Below are 19,880 nucleotides of genomic sequence, written 5' to 3'. Positions count from 1 at the left end.
TCATCACAGCACACCCTGCGGGCACGCGCAAAGTGTGATCCGGGAAGGACGCCCTCCCGGAGGAACGAAGTGTTTGCCCGGCCGTTATTTGACCATAGGCTGGGCGGCAAGTGGTTAAGAGAGCAGCAGCAAATGAAAACGAACAGGCAGCTAACTCGTTCACCAAAGTTCCCAGAGGCTCAACAAACTGACACCTGAATCACAGTGAAGTGCCTTCTTTCGGAGACTAGTAGTGGAAACCAAGTGAGCCATATTCCTCACAATGGTGGGCGGGGCTAGCAGGACAGTGATTAGTTTTTGCAGTGGCCAAAGTCCTCCTCCTCCTCCTGGAAACAGGGACTGCCCCCTAGCAAAACTGCACCCAATCTGTTCCTCATCACACTGGATGGATCTTTGCTGCAGCTGCGAATGACGATCACAGCAGCAGCAAAGATAATCAATGTTTCCCATCTTGTACAATGTGTTGGGGCACAGTGCCTCACCTCAATCTCACAAACACTTTCCTGCGCTGCTCTGCTGATGGGGAGGGAGTCATTCATACATACTTTAACTTACTGGCCACTGCAGAGTCCCCCTTTTCTTATTTTGTACATTGCTAAAATACAGACTGCCTACACAGTGATAAATGTTTGTTTTTTCAGTAATTGACTTTAATGATTTGTTTTGTTGTGTTTACCTCATATTTTTTAACAAATGTGCAGCACTTACCTTGCATTCAATAATTTAAACACCACACCTCCACAAATATGCGTCCATGGAAAACAGCCATTCTGCACTTTCCCAGCACAGTGATGGACAGCTCCTGGTCATTGTTTAGAATTAGGAGCTTCCAATGGGGCTTTATGGTGATCACATGATCAGAAAGCCCACCTCCCAGTGGTAAGGCCTTCTTAAACACTTGCCTACTGGGCACTTTTACCCCCTTCCTGCCCAGGCCAATTTGCAACGCTGTTGCACCTTGAATGACATATGTGCGGTCCTGCAACACTGTACCTATATGTAGTTTTTTTCACACAAATAGAGCTTTCGTTTGGTGGTATTTAATCACCACTGGGTTTTTTTATTTTTTGCACTATAAACAAAAAAAGATAATTTGAGAAAAAAAAAAAATTTTTTTTTTCCTGTTATAAATTTTGCAAACAGGACATTTTTCTCCTTCACTGATGTGCGTTGATGAGCCTGCACTGATATGCAGCATTAATGTGATATGGGCACTGATAGGCAGTACTGAAGGGCACAGATTCGTAGCACTGCTGGGCACTTTTGGGGCTGCACTGATAAGGGCATGGATCAGTGTAGATGTCTCCTTTCACAGATGCCGGTAATCGGCAGTACTTTCCTCATGCTGTGACAGAATGATGAAAGTAATGCCGATAATCAGCAAGTGTATTTCCGCTGTGATTGGACATTGCTGATCACGTGGTAAAAGGCTGCTGTGATTGGCCCTTTATTGTGTCACGTGATCAGCTGTGTCCAAAGAATGGCTGTGCTGTAGCTGTCATTTGGCTATGAAAAGGAACTCTTTTCTAGCACCTGTCTCATAAATATAGTTCCAAAATGATGTAAGGAAGTGTAATAGCTTGAGAAGACCTGGGGCATTTGTTTTTTTTTTAATCCTTAAACCATGGAGGCCCATGGGGGAAGAGGTGGTCTGTGGTCCACACACACTTCTTGTCCTAGGAAGACACTCCCTGTACCAATTCTGCAGAGGAGCAGGGTTAAGTATTGTCTAAGGGCTGATAACCTGCAACAGAAACATTTTCAGTTCTTGGTTTCGGATACATTGTACCCAGGCAGTGCCACATTTACCCATGTGGTTTAGGCTTATGGAGGACAGGTTCACTTTTTTTATTACTGAATATAAACACACTTGGGATATACAACTCAGATAAAAAAAGAAGGCAAGTATAAAGTGATTTTTTTCTTTATTGGTATTAACATTAGCAGGACACCTCTTAGTACATTCCTAAGAAAACAAATAAAATTACTCTGAATAGCATAAAGGTTTTAATCAACTTGCAATAGTATTGCTCTTAAAAGAAAACACGGAATGGTGAAAGACTGGAAGGAAACATAATATAAATCTAGAACTATTTTTAAAGTATATGTGCACTTCAGTATGCTTCTCCTTTTCTACCCATGCTCCTCTGAAGGAAGCAAGACAGACATATGTGGCTGACCCAGTACCATACAGCCTCAGGCTGAAATCCTGTGCTGTGTCAGACCAGGTTTGCCGTTATCTTCCACTTAGCTGGAAAGCCTGTTTGCAGTCTGGCTTACTTTTTAAAATGTACTTACACACTAGCATAGCAAATGGATTTATTAACATTACAACCAGACAATGTAGCACCAGGCTAACTGGCCACACCATGAAAATCTCTGGACATTTTTGTTTTAGGTAAGTAGTATATGCTCAGCATAATCAGCCAGGAGAGAAGGGCGAAAAGGAAAGGCACAGTAAAAATTTGCTAATACTTTAGGGTAGATCCATGCTACAGCTTTAAATCAGATCTGTACATAGCTCAAGATAAACAGTTTTAAAAAACAATCCCAAGACACTGTAGAAATCAGACTTACTTTTTAATGCAAGGTTCAGTAAACTTAATCAGCAGTAGAAAATCAGTTGTTTTGGAGTCTTTTTTTTTTTTTTTTTTTTTTTTTTTAAGAGCCCAAGGTTTTGGAAACGCAACTCCATTCACAGGAGTTTGTGAATTTAAAAAAAAAAAAAAAAAAAAAAGTTTGTCCACTCCAAGGATTACATAATCAGTATCTCATAAGCAGATGCCAATAATTACCATGATTGGTCGAGACCATAGTTGGATCAACCGCTGGGATGTCTACCCCAAAGGTTACTTAACCATGTTAAAAAATGGAGTTTAAGGGTTCATTAAATCCTATTGTCATAATCATTTGGGTCAAAGATAGTTTTTTTTTTTTTTAAATATGGAATAACAAAGGAATGTGTGGAAACCAGAGAATAAGAAGGTACAGATAAAATGTACATAGGTCAAGAGATATTTCAGGTAATGACATTCATACCAGGATGTATTGTGTAAACTATGGCTTTTAGAAAGGGGTACACAGTTCAGTGAAGCAGTGACTAACACATTTTTGGAGCAATCGTCCAACAATCTGATCATTAGTAGAAAGCTTTCGATCACAGCAGATCATGCAAAATTGTCCAAACGTGACAAGCACAAATCATTTGTCCAATATTTTCATCGACTGTACGAGGTTTAAGCCTAGTTCACGCTGATGCAGTGCTTAATTTGCAGCGTTTTCTGTGTGAAATCCGCACCGCATCACAATCGCACCCAGTTTATGCGAACCACTGCAGGTGAGTGCAGTAACACACCGAAAGCACTCCGCAAAACGCAGTGCGATGTGCAGAATTGGAACGCATAGGTGTCAATACCCATGCAGTTCGATTCTAGTACGGACCAAAAAAAGGGTCCTGCATGTTTTTGGTGCGGATGTGGTGCGATTACAGCCATACAAAATGTATGGCTCCAATCGCACCGCACACAAATCGCATGCAATTTGCACAGGAATGCAGTGCGGTTCCTGTGTGAATCACATGCGATATATTGCACCGCATATATGTGAACCCATGCTAAGAGTCTGTTGCTAAGACTTTTTCTTATATTTCAAAGATGATGTTACAATTTCAATTAATTGCAGAAATGGCCAACTGAAATGTCAGACATTTAATTCAAGTCTCTAGGTGATGTTCAGTTTGTATACTATGTAATCCAGCACACTCCTTCCAACTATAGACCTAAAACCTGGGTGCTGCAGTAAAATGATGGATCATGCCTTCAATTTTAGAGTCCAAACACAAAAAATGTATTAATGGCACACCTTCAATGAGAAGTAAAAGCAAAACATTTCTTCAACACCATAGGACAAAGCAAGCAAGGAAAGGCTAACCAGAAGTGAGACATTTGCTATAAGGCAAGCCATAGATGAAGCAGTTTTCTTTCCTTCCACTGTGGGTTGCAGGAAAGAAAATCTCTCGATTCCCCCATCAATAAAGTCACATTGTATTCTCCCAGTGAACGGGGTCAACAGAGTGATTGATACAGCTGCTGGCAATAATCACATGTAAAAATCTGACTTGATGGTTGTACCCAAGTCAATTGGTGGATTGACTTTTGTACAATCTGCCTGCCCGTTCATGGTTCGAATCTCAGGCGGTCCCAGCTAACCCAGCCAATATTTGAACCATCTATGGCTGGCTTTAGATGCAAGGTTATCTGTAGGTGTGGGCTGCAGATGCAAGAGACAAAAAAACACTACTGGTTCCGAGTCACCGATTATGCCAGTTACCGTTAAATGTAGTGCCAGCTTTAAAAAGTTCCTTATTAGTCTTAAAATCAGTCTGAAGAGCCCCCTTGCTTCTTCTGCACTGACATATCCTTCTAATAGATTAGGGGTGTGGGAGGGTTTAGGTTATTGCAGTCCCAATTTAAAGTGACAATTACAGGCAATACAACTACCCAAAACGAACCATTACAGTAGCTAGAAAATGAAGGTGCTGAACTTTTATTTTTAAACACAAATAACTAAAGCTCACAGTAAAAACAGAATGCAGTGTGATATCCTATGAGGCCAGATATTAAAATACTTTATTTTATACTTTCCTACCTCCCATTTCTTACTAGTCATATGTACAGTTAGCTCATTTTGCTTGTGCAGACGCCACAAAAGTGTCTGAAAAATAATGTGTGTCAGTAGTAATAACCAGAGTCACAGTGTTATTTCTGGGCAGAATATGAGAGGTAAAAGTCGCCTTCTGGTAACTACAGACAACACTGTTACATGAGCAGCACCATTAGGACCTGTCCCTGGGACCCTAAAAAGCACTAAAACAGGAATGTTATAGATATGCAAGCTTATAGGCACAGCCTAAACTAATTGTGTAACAACAAATACATAAGACAAGTTTTTACAACTAATATAAACCTCATCCAACAATTTATACCTATGGTTAGGGAAGGGCTCCCACCTAAATGAACAGTAGGATATTGTATTAAATGGAGAAGTTACTGATGTCTCCAAGTATAACGAATTCAAGAATAAATGCACTTTTAGTGAACTTATCCTTTTCTACCCAACTACCCCTCAGGTAAAAACAGGTAAAGCTTACAAAAACAAACTAGCCCAGATCTACATGTTCAGCCTGCCTGACATTGCACAACCTTGAACCAAAATCATAAGAGCAGTACCGAAGCATGCAAGATACATTATTTATAATTTTTTTTGAAAAGGCAAACAATCAGCCTGAAGGACTGTGGATGAGTTTTACCACTCTGAAGAGTATGACTAGGAGCTGTGCGGTGGCAAGCAAGCTGCACAGTGAAGATCTGAGAAGCGGGGTGTGTGGTGGCAAGCAAGCTGCACAGTGAAGATCTCAAAGGAGCGGGGCTGCTGGTAAGTATGGTCTACAGCAGGGGCACTGAATTAAAAGTCACGGGGGTCCGGTCAGTAAATTTTTCTGCCAGCAGATGTCAGAGTGTCATGTTGGTGCTTTGACTCAGATTCTTCAAATCACAGCCTCTCGTGCAGCATCACATCACAGCCCCCCCACCTTCTCCAATCACAGACCTCTCATAACAGACCCCCCAACTGACATCCCTCCATATTACAAACTCCTGTCCCTTTCATAACATTGCAGCATGCCCCCCTTCCCACACTATTCTACCTTATTCACACAAGACAGGAAGGTTGGCAGGTCTGGACAAAGGGCGGGGCTTTTCAAGTTAAGAAGCTGGTGATTGGCTGCCAAGCAATCATTCATCCGCTTTTAACATGAAAAATCCTGCCCTTTGTTCAGACCTGCCATGCTTCCTGTTTTGTGTGAATAAGTAGGACAGTAAAGGGGGGGGTTGTGTTTTGCAGTGCTATGAAAAAGGCAGATCTGCCGCTCCTACCATGTTGTGCTCTTCTTTGAGGATGATATCGGCAGTGGTGGGCAGGCGAGCCAGCAGTGGGGACAGGACACTATTTTGCAACGCTGCGGTCTGAATAGGACCATTGCTGGGTCCGGATCCGTCTGCGGTTCACCATTTAGCAATGCCTGGTCTACAGTGTTGTGCACTTATCCTTTAGAAGTTCCACTACTTGTAATAGTAGAGCAATTTGCAGTATTGCACATAACAGATGTGTTGTGTCCTCCACTAGATCAAGCTAAAAAAGGCAGCAAATTTCACATACAGAGATATTTCCTGTTTTATTATGGACCTGAATAATTTTAAATTCCCAGTTCAACCCCCTCAACTACGATATAAGAAGACTGGCCACAGATTTGAATTCCTGCAGGCAGACATGGCAGTTAGGGATGCATATTTTTGCAGCTACATTGGCCTAGCCTAGCGTAATAGCTTGGACCTATGCAAGTATGAATGTGGTACATCTGTAGAATCCCTTTGGAAGCTGGAAATCACTGTAGTAAGCTTCTCGGTCCCATGCAAAGTGGCTGCACTCCTAATAAGTTGAATACAGGTCATCGCTTGCTCGGTATGGGTGCTAATCAGAGAACACTTGGAAAATTCTTAATGGATGTAAAGTGTTCTCTGATTAAACAATGTGGAGAGGAGGGCCATGATGTCAAAATGTGCACCTCATCCAATCAAAGAATGCTTTGCATTCATTGACAAATTACAAAGCGTTCTCTGAATGATGACCCCGTGTTCACAAAGCAGCGGTGCAGCCACTCGACAGGGGACCTGGGAGCTAACAGCAATCAATGTACTAGTGGTGCCAACTACAGTGATTTCCAGTTTTCACTGGGATGGGATAGGTATGGCACATACATACTTGGTCGTTGGTCCAAGATAGTGTGACTATGCAAAAATCTGCATACCTAGAACATCAGCAATAAATAAAAGGAGTCTATTTCAGAAAAAGCTTAGTTCTTCATAAACATAAAATTTCACCATCATTCTCAACACAACCGTGTTCGCCAATGAGAAGAATCGCATTCACACTCATTTTAATGAGCAACTTGTTACTGCTGGAAAGGTCACTATGGTTAATGATTATTCAGCACTGCATGCAGAGTCCAGACATGCGCTCCAAAAATCATTGACTGTATGATTTAGTCTTGTAATTAAACAATTAATCAGAAAAAAATATATATATACTTGGTTCACATCACTGGAAGCCTGCCTGATTTTTCATTCATCAGTAAAGCAGACGTCCACCCAATTACTTTGGTCAAATCTGGATGAAATGGAATATTTGATCAACTCCCCCCTCCAGCTTTAATGCAGCTGTGACCGCTCCAGCTTGGCTCGCTAACCGAGCTGCCTGTGTAGCTAACCTAAGTGAGCTTATATTCCATGGGAAATCCACTAGAAGGAGCCAACATGAGAAGGTTGCAAATATTCTGCACATTTGAAGTGGAACGCTGCATTTCTAAAGATACATCTAAAAAACTTCATGAACTCTGAAATGGTTATCCAAAGAAGGCGCTTCATAGGCAAAATGTAACTGGTTATTCACCATTACATTATACACTTTCAGAAGCTCTACAAACTTCCTGTGTTCCTCCCCAATCCAGGACCGCATAGAGTCACTAACTTGGTAAGGAGTAACATGAGTATGCACTGCAATACGCCTTTGAGCAAATACTTTCAAAATATCAGGGCACGTTATCCATGTATTAATTCCTCCAGAATGCCCCCCATCAAGCCAATATATGGATTCAATATTGCCTACAAACAAATGGACTTCTTTATCTTTTTTAGCTTCATGCAGTTCATGTAGAAACTGATTTAGTACAACACATCCTTTGCTGAATCCAATCACTGTGAAGGATAGGGAATCCTTTACAGACGGTGAACCGAGGTAAGGAGAGTCCTTGGAGCAATGATTGACACTGTCTTCTTCTGAATAGCAACCATTTGTGGAAAATGCAGAACTTGTGTGGCTCACAGAATGATCGTGATCACTGTTCACAACATACTTGTTACTCTGAGACATCAGAAGGTTTTGTGCCATGGTGAAAGCATTAGTCAGCAAGGAATGAAGTTGTCCAATAGCTCTCAGTTCCGCACTGTGCTTTGGGGCTCCAAACAGGTTACTTTCCACAAAATTGTCATAGCAGCTGAATTTGTGGAGATGCATGCGAGAAGGTTTCACAATCCATATGTAACTGGAAGGGAAGCGCTGAGAAAGGATAGTTGCAATATCTTCTAGACTCCACCGTTTCCACCGGTAATTTTCAGAGTGGCCAGCCATAACTTCACGGTAATTCTGCAGGTGATACAAGGAAAAAAAAAGAAAAAAGGGCCTAATTAATAAATGTGTTATATGTCCTTGTGAACCAAATGTCCATCTCACTCAGTCATGTCTTACTGCTAGCACTAAAAAACATCTGGTATGAATTGTAAATCAAAGACTTGTCTTGCTAGCATAAACATGGTGACTGTTTAAAGGATAAGTTCACCTTTGGGAACATGTTACACCCATGGACCATGTAACGTTATTGCTGCAGGCACCACCTGCTGCCCCCCCATCCCCCGTGACAGAAGTACGGGGAGAACTTCCCTGCACTAGCTGTCAGTATTTAAAAACAGCACGAGCCGTGTTCTGTGAATGAACTACAAGTCCCAACATCCTTAGCGACTGTCGGCTTGTAGTTCTCAATGGAATACCACAGCACATTGAATTTTCCGGTCAGTCTAGCTGCTTGCCTGTACATCCTGTATGGGCAAGCAGATATACTGACAGGTCTGCAGGGGACTTGCATGGCACCAGCGAGTGCTGGTGCAATATGTTATAGGCTCCTGCAGCCAAAAATAATAAATGCACATTTTTTTAACTGCATTTATTACTTTGTGCAAAAGGTGAACATATGCTTTAAATGCAAAGCCAGTCAAACTGAAAAAAAGAGATTAAGTTCAACTAAAGACAAAAATAAATACAGTATCCACAGAATTGAGTACACCCCTCACATTTTTGTAAATATTTTATTATATCTTTTCATGTGACAACACTGAAGAAATGACACTTTGCTACAATGTAAAGTAGTGAGTGTACAGCTTGTATAACAGTGTAAATTTGCTGTCCCCTTAAAATAACTCAACACACAGCTATTAATGTGTAAACCGCTGGCAACAAAAGTGAGTACACCTCTTAAGTGAAAATGTCCAAATTGGGCCCAAAGTGTCAATATTTTGTGTGGCCACCATTATTTTCCAGCACTGCCTTAACCCTCTTGTGCATGGAGTTTACCAGAGCTTCACATGTTGCCACTGGAGTCCTCTTCCACTCTTCCATGACGACATCACAGAGCTGGTGGATGTTAGAGACCTTGTGCTCCTCCACCTTCCGTATGAGGATGCCCCACAGATGCTCAATAGGGTTTAGGTCTGGAGACATGCTTGGCCAGTCCATCACCTTTACCCTCAGCGCAAGGCAGTGGTTGTCTTGGAGGTGTGTTTGGGGTCGTTATATTGGAATACTGCCCTGCGGCCCAGTCTCCAAAGGGAGGGGATCATGCTCTGCTTCAGTATGTCACAGTACATGTTGGCATTCATGGTTCCCTCAATGAACTGTAGCTCCCTAGTGCCGGCAGCACTCATGCAGCCCTAGACCATGACACTCCCACCACCATACTTGACTGTAGACAAGACACATTTGTCTTTGTACTCCTCACCTGGCTGCCGCGACACACGCTTGACACCATCAGAACCAAATCAGTTTCTCTTGGTCTCATCAGACCACATTACATGGTTCCAGTAATCCATGTCTTTAGTCTGCTTGCCTTCAGCAAACTGTTTGCGGGTCTTCTTGTGCATCATCTTTGTGCATTACATTCTTTTCCAGCCACAATGGCCGGGAATCTGTCAACGGGGACCCGGAAGTGATGTCACATAACTTCTGGGTCAGGACAAGGGGAGGGAAACTGATGTGTCCGCTCTCCTCCCTCCCCTATGCACACTGGCAGTCACTAACTGGTCCCGGGCCCACAGATAGCCAAGCGGAGCCCGTGACATATAGTAGGCAGGGGCGGGGGGGAGGTCGGACACATAGTGGGCTGTGTGGAAGCAATTGGGTGGCTGCTTGGTAGAAGGTAGAAAAAAAAACAAAAAACCGCCCAGCGCCTAGAACTACATGTCCCAAGAGCCAGGTGATATGAATTCAACATCCCTGTGGGGGGAGGTAAGTTGGGGTTTTACTCCACGCACCGAGAATAGGGGTGGCTTCTGCGCAGAGACATGACAGATATGATAGGGAGCTTTAGCCACAGAGAAGCTGGGAGGATGGGGGGGGGGGGGTGTCTATGTACAGGCATTTATGTTCTGCTCTCCTCTCTATACAAATCAAAATAAATGCAGGTAGGAGTGGAGATTAACCTGTGAAGAAGATCATATGGAACTCAGAACACTGGTTGAACTGAATGGTGCCAAGTTTGTTTTTTTTCCCCCTCCACCATTGGCCTGCACTCACTTTGGAATATAACTATTCCCATGCACACTTACAGTGCTGTGAAAAAAGTATTTGCCCCCCTTCCTGATATTTATTTTTTTTTTGCATATTTGTCACATAGTCATATTGGCACCCCTGCATTTCTGTCAGATAATGCACCACTTCGCCCAGAAATGTGTTGCATTCTCACGTTTATTACTTTTGTTTGTATCGGTATGACAAAAAAGTGGAGAAATAAAAAGCAAAATCTGACACATTCCACACAAAACTCCAACAATGAACTGGACAAAAATTGGCACCTTCTCAATAATTGCATTACAAATTTCTGATGCTCCTGTAATTTGTAAATATATTCACCTGTACCAATGAACAGGTGCTGACAATATAGAAATCACACTGGCAACCAGTCAAAATGGTAAAAAACTGATTCAACTTTTCTGTTGTGTGTGTCTGTGTGCCACATGGAACATGAAGAAGAGAAAGCAGCAAAGAACTGTCTGAGGATATGAGATCAAAAATTGTGGAAAAGAATGGACAATCTCAAGGTTACAAGTCCATTTCCAGAGATCTTAATGTTCCTGTGTCCACTGTGCGTAGAAGTTTACAACCCATGACACTGTAGCTAATCTGCATGGACCTGGATGAAAGAGAAAAATTGATCAAAGATCGCAAGAAAGGATTGTTCGAATGGTGGATAAAGAACCTCAATCAACTTTCTAGCAAATTCAAGCTGACCTTCAGGCACAGGGTACAACTGTGTCAGCTTGCACTGTATGTCACCATCTGAATGAAAAGAGACGCTACTGCTGACACGGAAACCTAAAAAAGCCAGACTGGAGTTTGCCAAAACTTACCCAAGGAAGCCAAAATCATTTTTGGGAGATGTGCTGTGGACATAGGAAACAAAATTACACGTTTTGGTAAAGCCCATCATTCTACGGTTTTCAGAAAAAGCAATGATGCCTTTAACCACCTCCTGTCTGGCCGTTGTATATAAACGGCCAGACGGTGGCAGTGCATGGTTGAGTGGCCATTTATAAACGGTCTCCACCCGCCCCCTGCTTGTGACCGTTCCCTGGGAGCGTGCAGCACTGTGATCCGGTGCCCGCTGTGTCCTCCGGACACAGTGGAAAACCGATTGTCATACGGGACCTCTGTGCGAGGTTCCGATCATGTGATCACTGATTGGCCAATCAGTGATAACATGCAGAGTAGTAAGCAAGCTGTAACTTCTGACATCATTGCTTACTACGTGTGAAATTTGTGAATGATCACAGAGATCACATGGTACAAGGCTATTCACAACAGCCTTGTACCATGTGACAAGCTGTGGCCAATCACAGCTCACACAGTAGTTCTAAATAGCTGCAACAATGCAGCCAGAGAGGAGAAATGATTGCTTTTACAGCCTTTATGGGTGTAAAAAGCAATCAGTGTAAAAAATAAAAAAATAATTCTTCATCACCCTCCACAAGTAGTACAGTATCACCATGATGACACTATACTGCTAGGGTGACAGTATGTAAAAGAAACAAAAAAAACCAAATACAAAAATAAAATAAAAATGTAAAAAAAAAAAAAAGTTTAACTAGTTGCCGACCAAAGATAGCCGAATGACGGCTGCACTGCGGCTGGCCAGTTCTGAGTGGATGTCATTTGACGTCCTCCCAGAACGCGCTCTCCTGCGCGCCCCAGCGGGCATGCACCCGGCGATCTCCGTGATCGCTGTGTCCTATGGACACAGCTGATCACGTGATGTGGTAAAAGGCCAATCACAGCGGCCTTTTACCACGTGATCAGCGGTGTCCAATGACACGCTGATCAGAGGGAAATGCAAGTGCCGGTTCTCGGCTGCACTTTCCTCACGCTGTCAGATCGTGAGGAAAGTACTGCCGAGAACCGGCAGTTGTCAGAGCGGGGATCGGCACCAATCATCAGGGCACTGATGATCAGTGCCCTGATGATCGGTGCCCAGCAGTGCCACCCGCAAGTTCCGCCCACCTGTGCCCAGCAGTGCGCCCACTAGCTCCACCCACCTGTGCCCAGCAGTGCGCCCACCTGTGCCCAGCAGTGCACCCACCTGTGCCACTCTGCAGTGTCACACACCTGTGCCCAGAAGTGCCACCTACCTGTGCCCAGAAGTGCCCACCCACCTGTGCCCACCCACCTGTGCCCACCCACCTGTGCCCAGGGGTTGTGCCAGTCAGTGCCGCCAGTCAGTGCCCAGCAGTGATGCCAGTCAGTGCCGTCTATCAGTACCCATCATCAGCGTCACCTATCAGTGCTGCATATTAGTGCCGCCTATCCGTGACACCTCATTAGTGCTGTCTATCAGTGCCGCCTATCCGTGCCACCTCATTAGTACTGCCTATCAGTGCCCTTTAGTGCTGCCTATCAGTGCCCATCAGTGCCGCCTATCAGTGAAGGAGAAAAAATACCTGTTTGAAAAATTTTATAATAGAAACAAAGAAACTTTTTTTTCAAATTTTTTTGCACTTTTTTTATTTATAGCGCAAAAAGTAAAGCGCCCAGTGGCGATTAAATACCACCAAAAGAAAGCTCTATTTGTGAGAAAAAAATGATCAAAATTTCATATGGGTACAATGTTGCATGACCGCGCAATTGTCAAAGTGAGGCAGCGCTGAAAGCTGAAAATTGGACTGGTAAATAAGGGGGTATAAGTGCCTGGTAGGCAAGTGGTTAAAAATTATAATTTTTGGTTAGAAACTAATATGGGTTATTTTTTTTTTACTAAAAATATAACGGAATAACTTTTGGCCAAGATTTATGATGAAATATTATTAAATGTGCAACATTTTATAAGAAAAACACTTCAAAATTTTTGGAATTTTTCATTTACATAGCAAAAAAAAATTAAAATCCCAATGGTGAATAAATACCACCAAAATAAAGTTTTATCTGTCTCAAACAAATGCTAAAAAATTCATATGGGTATAGTGTTGCATGACCACACAATTGTCATTCAAAGTGTGATAGCACTGAAAGCTGAAAATTGGCCTGGATAGGAAGGGGGTAAAAGTGTCCGGACTGGAAGTGGTTAAAGAATAAAAAAAAAAAAAAAAAAAAAAAATACTACAGTCAAACATGGTGGAGGTTCACTGATGTTTTATGGTTCCTTTGCTGCTTCAGGCACTGGATGTCTTGACCGTGTGCATGGCATTATGAAATCTGAAAACTACCAAGAAATTCTGGGGCGCAATGTAGGGCCCAGTGTCAGAAAGTTGAGTCTCTGTCAGAGGTCATGGGTCTTACAGCAGGACAATGATGCAAAGCACTCGTCAGAAAGCACCCAGAAATGGTTTCAGACAAAGAGCTGGAGAGTACTGAACTGGCCAGCAATGAGTCCAAATCTCAATCCCATAGAGCACCTGTGGAGAGACCTCAAAACAGCAAATGGAACCTTTCCAATCTGAGTGGTCTGAAATTCCAGTAGAGACGTGCGAGAAACTCATTGATGGTTACAGGAAGCAATTGATTTCAGTTATTTTTTCCAAGGGGTGTGCTACCAAATATTACATTAAGGGCACCAATAATTTTGTCCTGTCCTTCTTTGGGGTTTTGCGTGGAATGTGTCAGATTTGGCTTTTTTTTTCCTCCACTTTTGTGTCAGACCAATACAAACAAAATAAATATGAGAATGCTTAAACATTTGTAATTGCAACAATTTTCTTGGCAAAGTGGTCAATTATCTGACAGAAATGCAGCGGTGCCAATAATTTTGGCCATTTCTGTAAATGATTCAGATCAAAAAAAGTTGACATTACACAAAAATAACCTGAGTAAACACAAAACGCAGTTTTTAAACAATTTCATTTAAGGGAAAAAAAGCTGTCCAAACATGCCTGCTTTGCAGCTTCAGGACCTGAATGACTTGCCATATTTGATGGATCCATGAATTCTCGTTCTACCAGATAATCCTGAAGGAGAATGACCGGCCACAAATTTATGACCTCAAGCTCAAGCGCACTTGGCTTGCACAGCAGAATAATGAAACACCAGAAACTCCCCCTCTGAATGGCTCAAAGAAAAACAAAATTAAGCTTTTGGAGTGGCCTAGTAAAAGTCCAGACTTAAATCCAACTGAGATGCTGTGGCCCTCCACAGCGATGTGAAAGACTCGTTGCCCATTATCGCAAACGGTTGACTGCAGTTTTTGCCGCCAAGAGTGGCACAACCAGTTGTTAGGTTTAGGAGGCAATTACATTTTCACATAGGGCCAGGCAGGTTTGAACTGCTTTTTTGCAGTTGTTGCCACTTGATTGCAGTTGCTGTTGCCAAGAGTGGCACAACCAGTTATGTTTAGGGGCAATTCATTTTTCACATAGGGCCAGGAAGGTTTGGACAGCTTTTTTCCCCTTAATAAATGAAATCATAATTTTAAAACTGCATTTTGTATTTACTTTGGTTTTCTTTGTGTAATATTAAAATTCTGAGATTATCTCAATCATTTAAGAGTAACAAATATGCAAAATTCTGGGACCACAGTGTATAGTTCATTTAACTGTTCCTGGGCCCGGTTCAGAACACTCACGCTGCACAAATGAACTGGACCAAGGGGGTTACCCGATGCCTGGGCTAGGTAAAACTGCCAATGTGGTACTATTCTACATGTCTGAAGTACGCTATACATGTCTATATTTTGGATTCTTTCCTCTTGAATAAAGACTAGTTTAAAGAAAAGAAAAAAAAACGTGCCAGCGTGAGAGTACTCTAAACTGATCCTAAAGTCTAGATACATGCGCCACAGCAAGCTGCATCCACCATCTACACAGGAATACAACCAAGGCTTCATTGGCCTCAGTATGCACACAATGGTCACCTTCTTGTCACCCGCGTATAATGATCACCTTCTCCCCTGTACGCAAGGGTCACCTTTTCACCATGCAAGCAATACTCACCTTCTCCTCACCCAATGGGTCACCTTCTCCTCACCCGCACACAATGGTCACCTTCCCCTCACCCACCCAATGGTTCACCTTTTCCTCACCCGCACGCAATGGTCACCTTCTCCTCACCCGCACGCAATGGTCACCTTCTCCTCACCCGCACGCAATGGTCACCTTCTCCTCACCCAATGGTCACCTTCTCCTCACCCAATGGTCACCTTCTCCTCACCCAATGGTCACCTTCTCCTCACCCAATGGTCACCTTCTCCTCACCCAATGGTCACCTTCTCCTCACCCAAAGGTCACCTTCTCCTCACCCAAAGGTCACCTTCTCCTCACCCAAAGGTCACCTTCTCCTCACCCGCACGCAATGGTCAAATCCTGGCCACCCACATACAATGGTTACCTCCTTATCTCCCGCACATAATAGTCACCTTTCACACAATGGTCACCTTAACCCCCCCCGCAAGGGTCACCTTAACCCCCCCCCGGGTCGCCTTAACCCCCCCCGCACGCAAGGGTCACCTTAACCCCCCCCGCACTGGTCACATTCTCCCCCCCCGCACGCAATGGTCACCTTAACCCCCCCCCCCGGGTCGCCTTAACCCCCCGCAAGGGTCGCCTTAACCCCCCCCCCGCACGCAAGGATCACCTTAACCCCCCCCCTGCACGCAATGGTCACCTTAACCCCCCCCCCCGCACTGGTCACATTCTCCCCCCCCCGCACGCAATGGTCGCCTTAACCCCCCCCCGGGTCGCCTTAACCCCCCCCGCACGCAAGGGTCGCCTTAACCCCCCCCGCACGCAAGGGTCGCCTTAACCCCCCCCCGCACTGGTCACATTCTCCCCCCCTGCACGCAATGGTCACCTTAACCCCCCCCTCCGCACGCAATGGTCACCTTAACCCCCCCCTCCGCACGCAATGGTCACCTTAACCCCCCCTCCGCACGCAATGGTCACCTTAACCCCCCCTCCGCACGCAATGGTCACCTTAACCCCCCCCTCCGCACGCAATGGTCACCTTAACCCCCCCCTCCGCACGCAATGGTCACCTTAACCCCCCTCCCCGCACGCAATGGTCACCTTAACCCCCCTCCCCGCACGCAATGGTCACCTTAACCCCCCTCCCCGCACGCAATGGTCACCTTAACCCCCCTCCCCGCACGCAATGGTCACATCCCCCCCCCCCCCAATGGTCACCTGCTCCCCCGCACGCAATGGTCACCTGCTCCCCCTGCACGCACTAGTCACCTTCTCCCCCGCACGCAATGGTCACCTTCTCCCCCGCACGCAATAGTCACCTTTGCATAATGCTCACTTTCTTGTCACCCGCACACCCAGTGGTCCCCTCGTCTCACCTGCACGTCCCCCGGGAAGTAGATGACATGGTGCGGCCTCTGTGCTCTGTCCCGGGGCGGGGAGAAGAGGAGATCATTACACTTGCCGGGCTCACTTCCCGGCACCGCAGGCAGTGTGTAGAGTGCGGGGAGGTCGGTGGGGGCGGTGCTCACCCCCGCACACATGTTGATCAGTCCGAACACAGACTGGAGCAGCAGACGGCGAGCAGAGCCCACAGCTCTCACTAGGCTACGCATGTGATCCGTCCTCCCTGTGTGCAGACACGTCTGTGCGCTGTACGTAATAAGGGCCGAGCTTACTACCACCCCGCACCAGCCTCCAGTAGGAAGAGAGTGGGGCCTGTCCCTGACAGCTCACACTGCACCATACTGACACGAAAGATGCTGCCAGACCACTCCCCCCTCCGCGCCTTCACGGCTCTTCCCGCTGCTCATATCCTACACTGCGCATGTGCACTGTCCAGCTGTGGAGGGTATTGGTGGTCACCGTGAGCACTTCTACAGACTTGACACTTCTGCAGTTGTCAGACATATATATATATATCTCATATGTCCCCTCAAACTAACTCAGCCATTAATGTCTAAATTGCTGGCAACAAATGTGAGTACACCCCTAAGTGAAAATGTCCAAATTGGACTCAATTAGTCATTTTCCCTTCCTGGTGTCATGTGACTTGTTAGTGTTACAAGGTCTCAGGTGTGAATGGGGAGCAGGTGTGTTACATTTGGTGTTATCGCTTTCACTCTCTCATACTGGTCACTGGAAGTTCAACATGGCACCTCATGGCAAAGAACTCTAAGGACATGAAAAAAATAATTGTTGCTCTACGTCAGTGTTTCTCAATTCCAGTCCTCATGGACCCCCAACAGGTCATGTTTTCAGGATTTCCATTATTTTGCACAGGTGATTTGATCAGTTTCACTGCCTTAGTAATTACCACAGCTGTTTCATCTGAGGGAAATCCTGAAAACATGACCTGTTGGGCGTCCATGAGGACTGGAGTTGAGAAACACTGCTCTACATATAGATGAAAATGACTCCAAACACTCCTCCAAGACAACCACTGCCTTGCTAAAGAATGTGGGGAAAAGGTGATGGACTGGCCAAGCATGTCTCCAGACCTATTAAGCATCTGTGAGGCATCCTCAAATGGAAGGTGGAAGAGTGCAAGGTCTCTAACATCCACCAGCTCCATGATGTCATCATGAAGGCGTGGAAGAGTGGCAACCTGTGAAGCTCTGGTGAACTCCATGCAATAAAATACACTTAACTGCCTATTTGCAGCATCCCCTGGCATGTAAACTGAACTCAGCTTACAGCGACCTGCCCGATCCCTGTGTGCCAGAATGACAGCATGATCATGAGCAAGACTGATATCATCCCACGCAGAGGAAAGGTGAATATAAGCTGCCTTTACCCCTGCTTTAATGTGGAACCAAACCCATTTGTATTGACTGTGTGCAATAGGGACATGAAAGCTGTAGGCGATAGCCACCTTGTTAAGGTCCTAGCCATTTTGTTTTCATGAGAAATGATCTTACTCCCTCCCTCCTCCTGAAAAATATGGAATTTGTAGCCATAACTTTTAATAAACTTCAAAAGAGCCTCTTATCTCAATCAGGGACAACAGAACAGCAGCAAACAGACCTGGTCAGAGCTGTAAAACATAAATAGAGGTCTGCAGGATGTCTGTTTCTGCGAAGTATAAAAACATCATCCCTCTGACCTATCATAAAACAATAATAACTCAGTCAAGCCTGTCACACATGACGTGTAAGGCCTTTAAAGTTCTAGGAATGCAGAGCATGCCATAAAACGTCTATTCCACAATAAAACAATTCCACATACAATTCATAGAATTCAACAGGAACATGACATATTAATATTAGGTATGTAATTGAATGGGGAATATCATACCAAAAAAATCAAGGTTATACATGACTATGTTAGCACACATGAAAGTGGAGAAAGTAGTCTCCTCCCTCCCAGTTGACAGATCCGTCCAGGGTACGCTGTGTTTGGTATCCCTGGATATGAAATATAATTCTGAATAATATTCTGCAATTTTCTAGAATACCACCTGCACATATTGGAAGTTATTAATATTAGTATAAAACTGTATTTGGGACTTGGTCATCAATGTGGTGACCTCCCAGCACCCGTCCCTTAAACCAGATGATTGATCAGTTGTTCTCTGTCCACACCCCATTGATATCACAGAAAAGGGACTGACAGGACCTGGTAAGGGAGCTCTTGTTTTACCATCAACCAAAGAACATCCAAGAGAGCCATAGCAGCATTTGTGCTTGGACAGTTGGACTCTGCTAAAACCAAGGACTTTGCAAGTTTTCTCCATTTTCACCTCCCTTTATTTCTCTGTTGTGTTATTGATCTCTTTATGACTTTGTAACATTATTTTCTGTAAATATTTTAATTGCACCATTTGGCCTTTTCATTAATAAACTCTATTTTGAAAAGTGTTAAAACTATCTCTAAGGCTTTTAATGCAAACTACAGTAAAGAATCCCTGTGCTACTGTATATAATAATCCTCTGAATATACCTGTCTGTGGTGACAGTGTGTTACAGACATTTATTCACATTTGCTCTTGCTAACATTGTGAAGGGTCGATAGGCCCAAAGCTATCTGGTGGCAGTTTGGAGTTTGAAGGGGTAATTGCTAATTAACCTAGCCCAGTGACAATTGCTCTCAGGCTGCTGTCACCTAGATTGTGGTCCTACGAGCGAGCTGGAAAATCTCTATGCAGGGTGCAGCTGAGAGTGGCATTGTTATGCAAGTGATTGCGCGGTGTGAGTGGCTGGTCCTTTGTCACAAGTTGGTGAGAAGGGCAGGGGTTGGGCACCGTGTTCGTCACACCATTGATCAGTGTGTGGCCATCCTACACAACAGAAATGGATCATTTGATTTATTTCTGTTGAAGGGACATGCTGGGAAAGGTTTCTTGATCAGGAGCTGCAGCCAATTTATAAAACCCTATTTAAAGCAAAACATTGCACAAAGACGTACCCCTGCTCCTTTAACCACTTCCCATCCAACCCATGTACATAAACGGCCAGACGGGAGCAGTGCCAAAGCAGGTGACCGTTAATAAATGGCCCCTGTATTTACTGCCTGTGTGCCTCCCTGGGAGCGTGTGGAACCACAATCCGGTGTCCG

The 19,880-nt window shown here is 44.4% G+C and overlaps 1 protein-coding gene across 1 annotated transcript; it reads right to left on the bottom strand.

The window, feature by feature from the left end:
* Window positions 1–1,908: 1,908 nt before the first annotated feature.
* CUNH2orf69 (chromosome unknown C2orf69 homolog) lies at window positions 1,909–17,085 on the bottom strand. Its single transcript, XM_089670124.1, has 2 exons — window positions 16,703–17,085; window positions 1,909–8,259 (listed from the first exon to the last, which is right to left on the bottom strand). Exons 1-2 carry the CDS (start codon window positions 16,937–16,939, stop codon window positions 7,432–7,434), a joined length of 1,065 nt encoding a protein of 354 aa, XP_089526250.1. The 5' UTR covers window positions 16,940–17,085; the 3' UTR covers window positions 1,909–7,431.
* Between the last annotated feature and the right edge of the window lie 2,795 nt (window positions 17,086–19,880).

Source organism: Staurois parvus, unplaced genomic scaffold (assembly GCF_062004578.1).
Source record: "Staurois parvus isolate SC_StPar_1 unplaced genomic scaffold, SC_StPar_1.0 ptg000011l, whole genome shotgun sequence".
NCBI classification, from domain to species: Eukaryota; Metazoa; Chordata; class Amphibia; order Anura; family Ranidae; genus Staurois; species Staurois parvus.
Note: the sequence above shows the minus strand (reverse complement) of the source record. Positions and strands in the feature narration are given on the sequence as shown.

Excerpts from the sequence above, each read along its gene's own strand:
- CUNH2orf69 (XM_089670124.1), bottom strand. The coding sequence starts at position 16,939 with ATGCGTAGCCTAGTGAGAGCTGTGGGCTCTGCTCGCCGTCTGCTGCTC. Across the intron at positions 8,260-16,702 it reads ACTTCCCGGGGGACGTGCAG|AATTACCGTGAAGTTATGGC; the intron begins GTGAGACGAGGG and ends TATCACCTGCAG.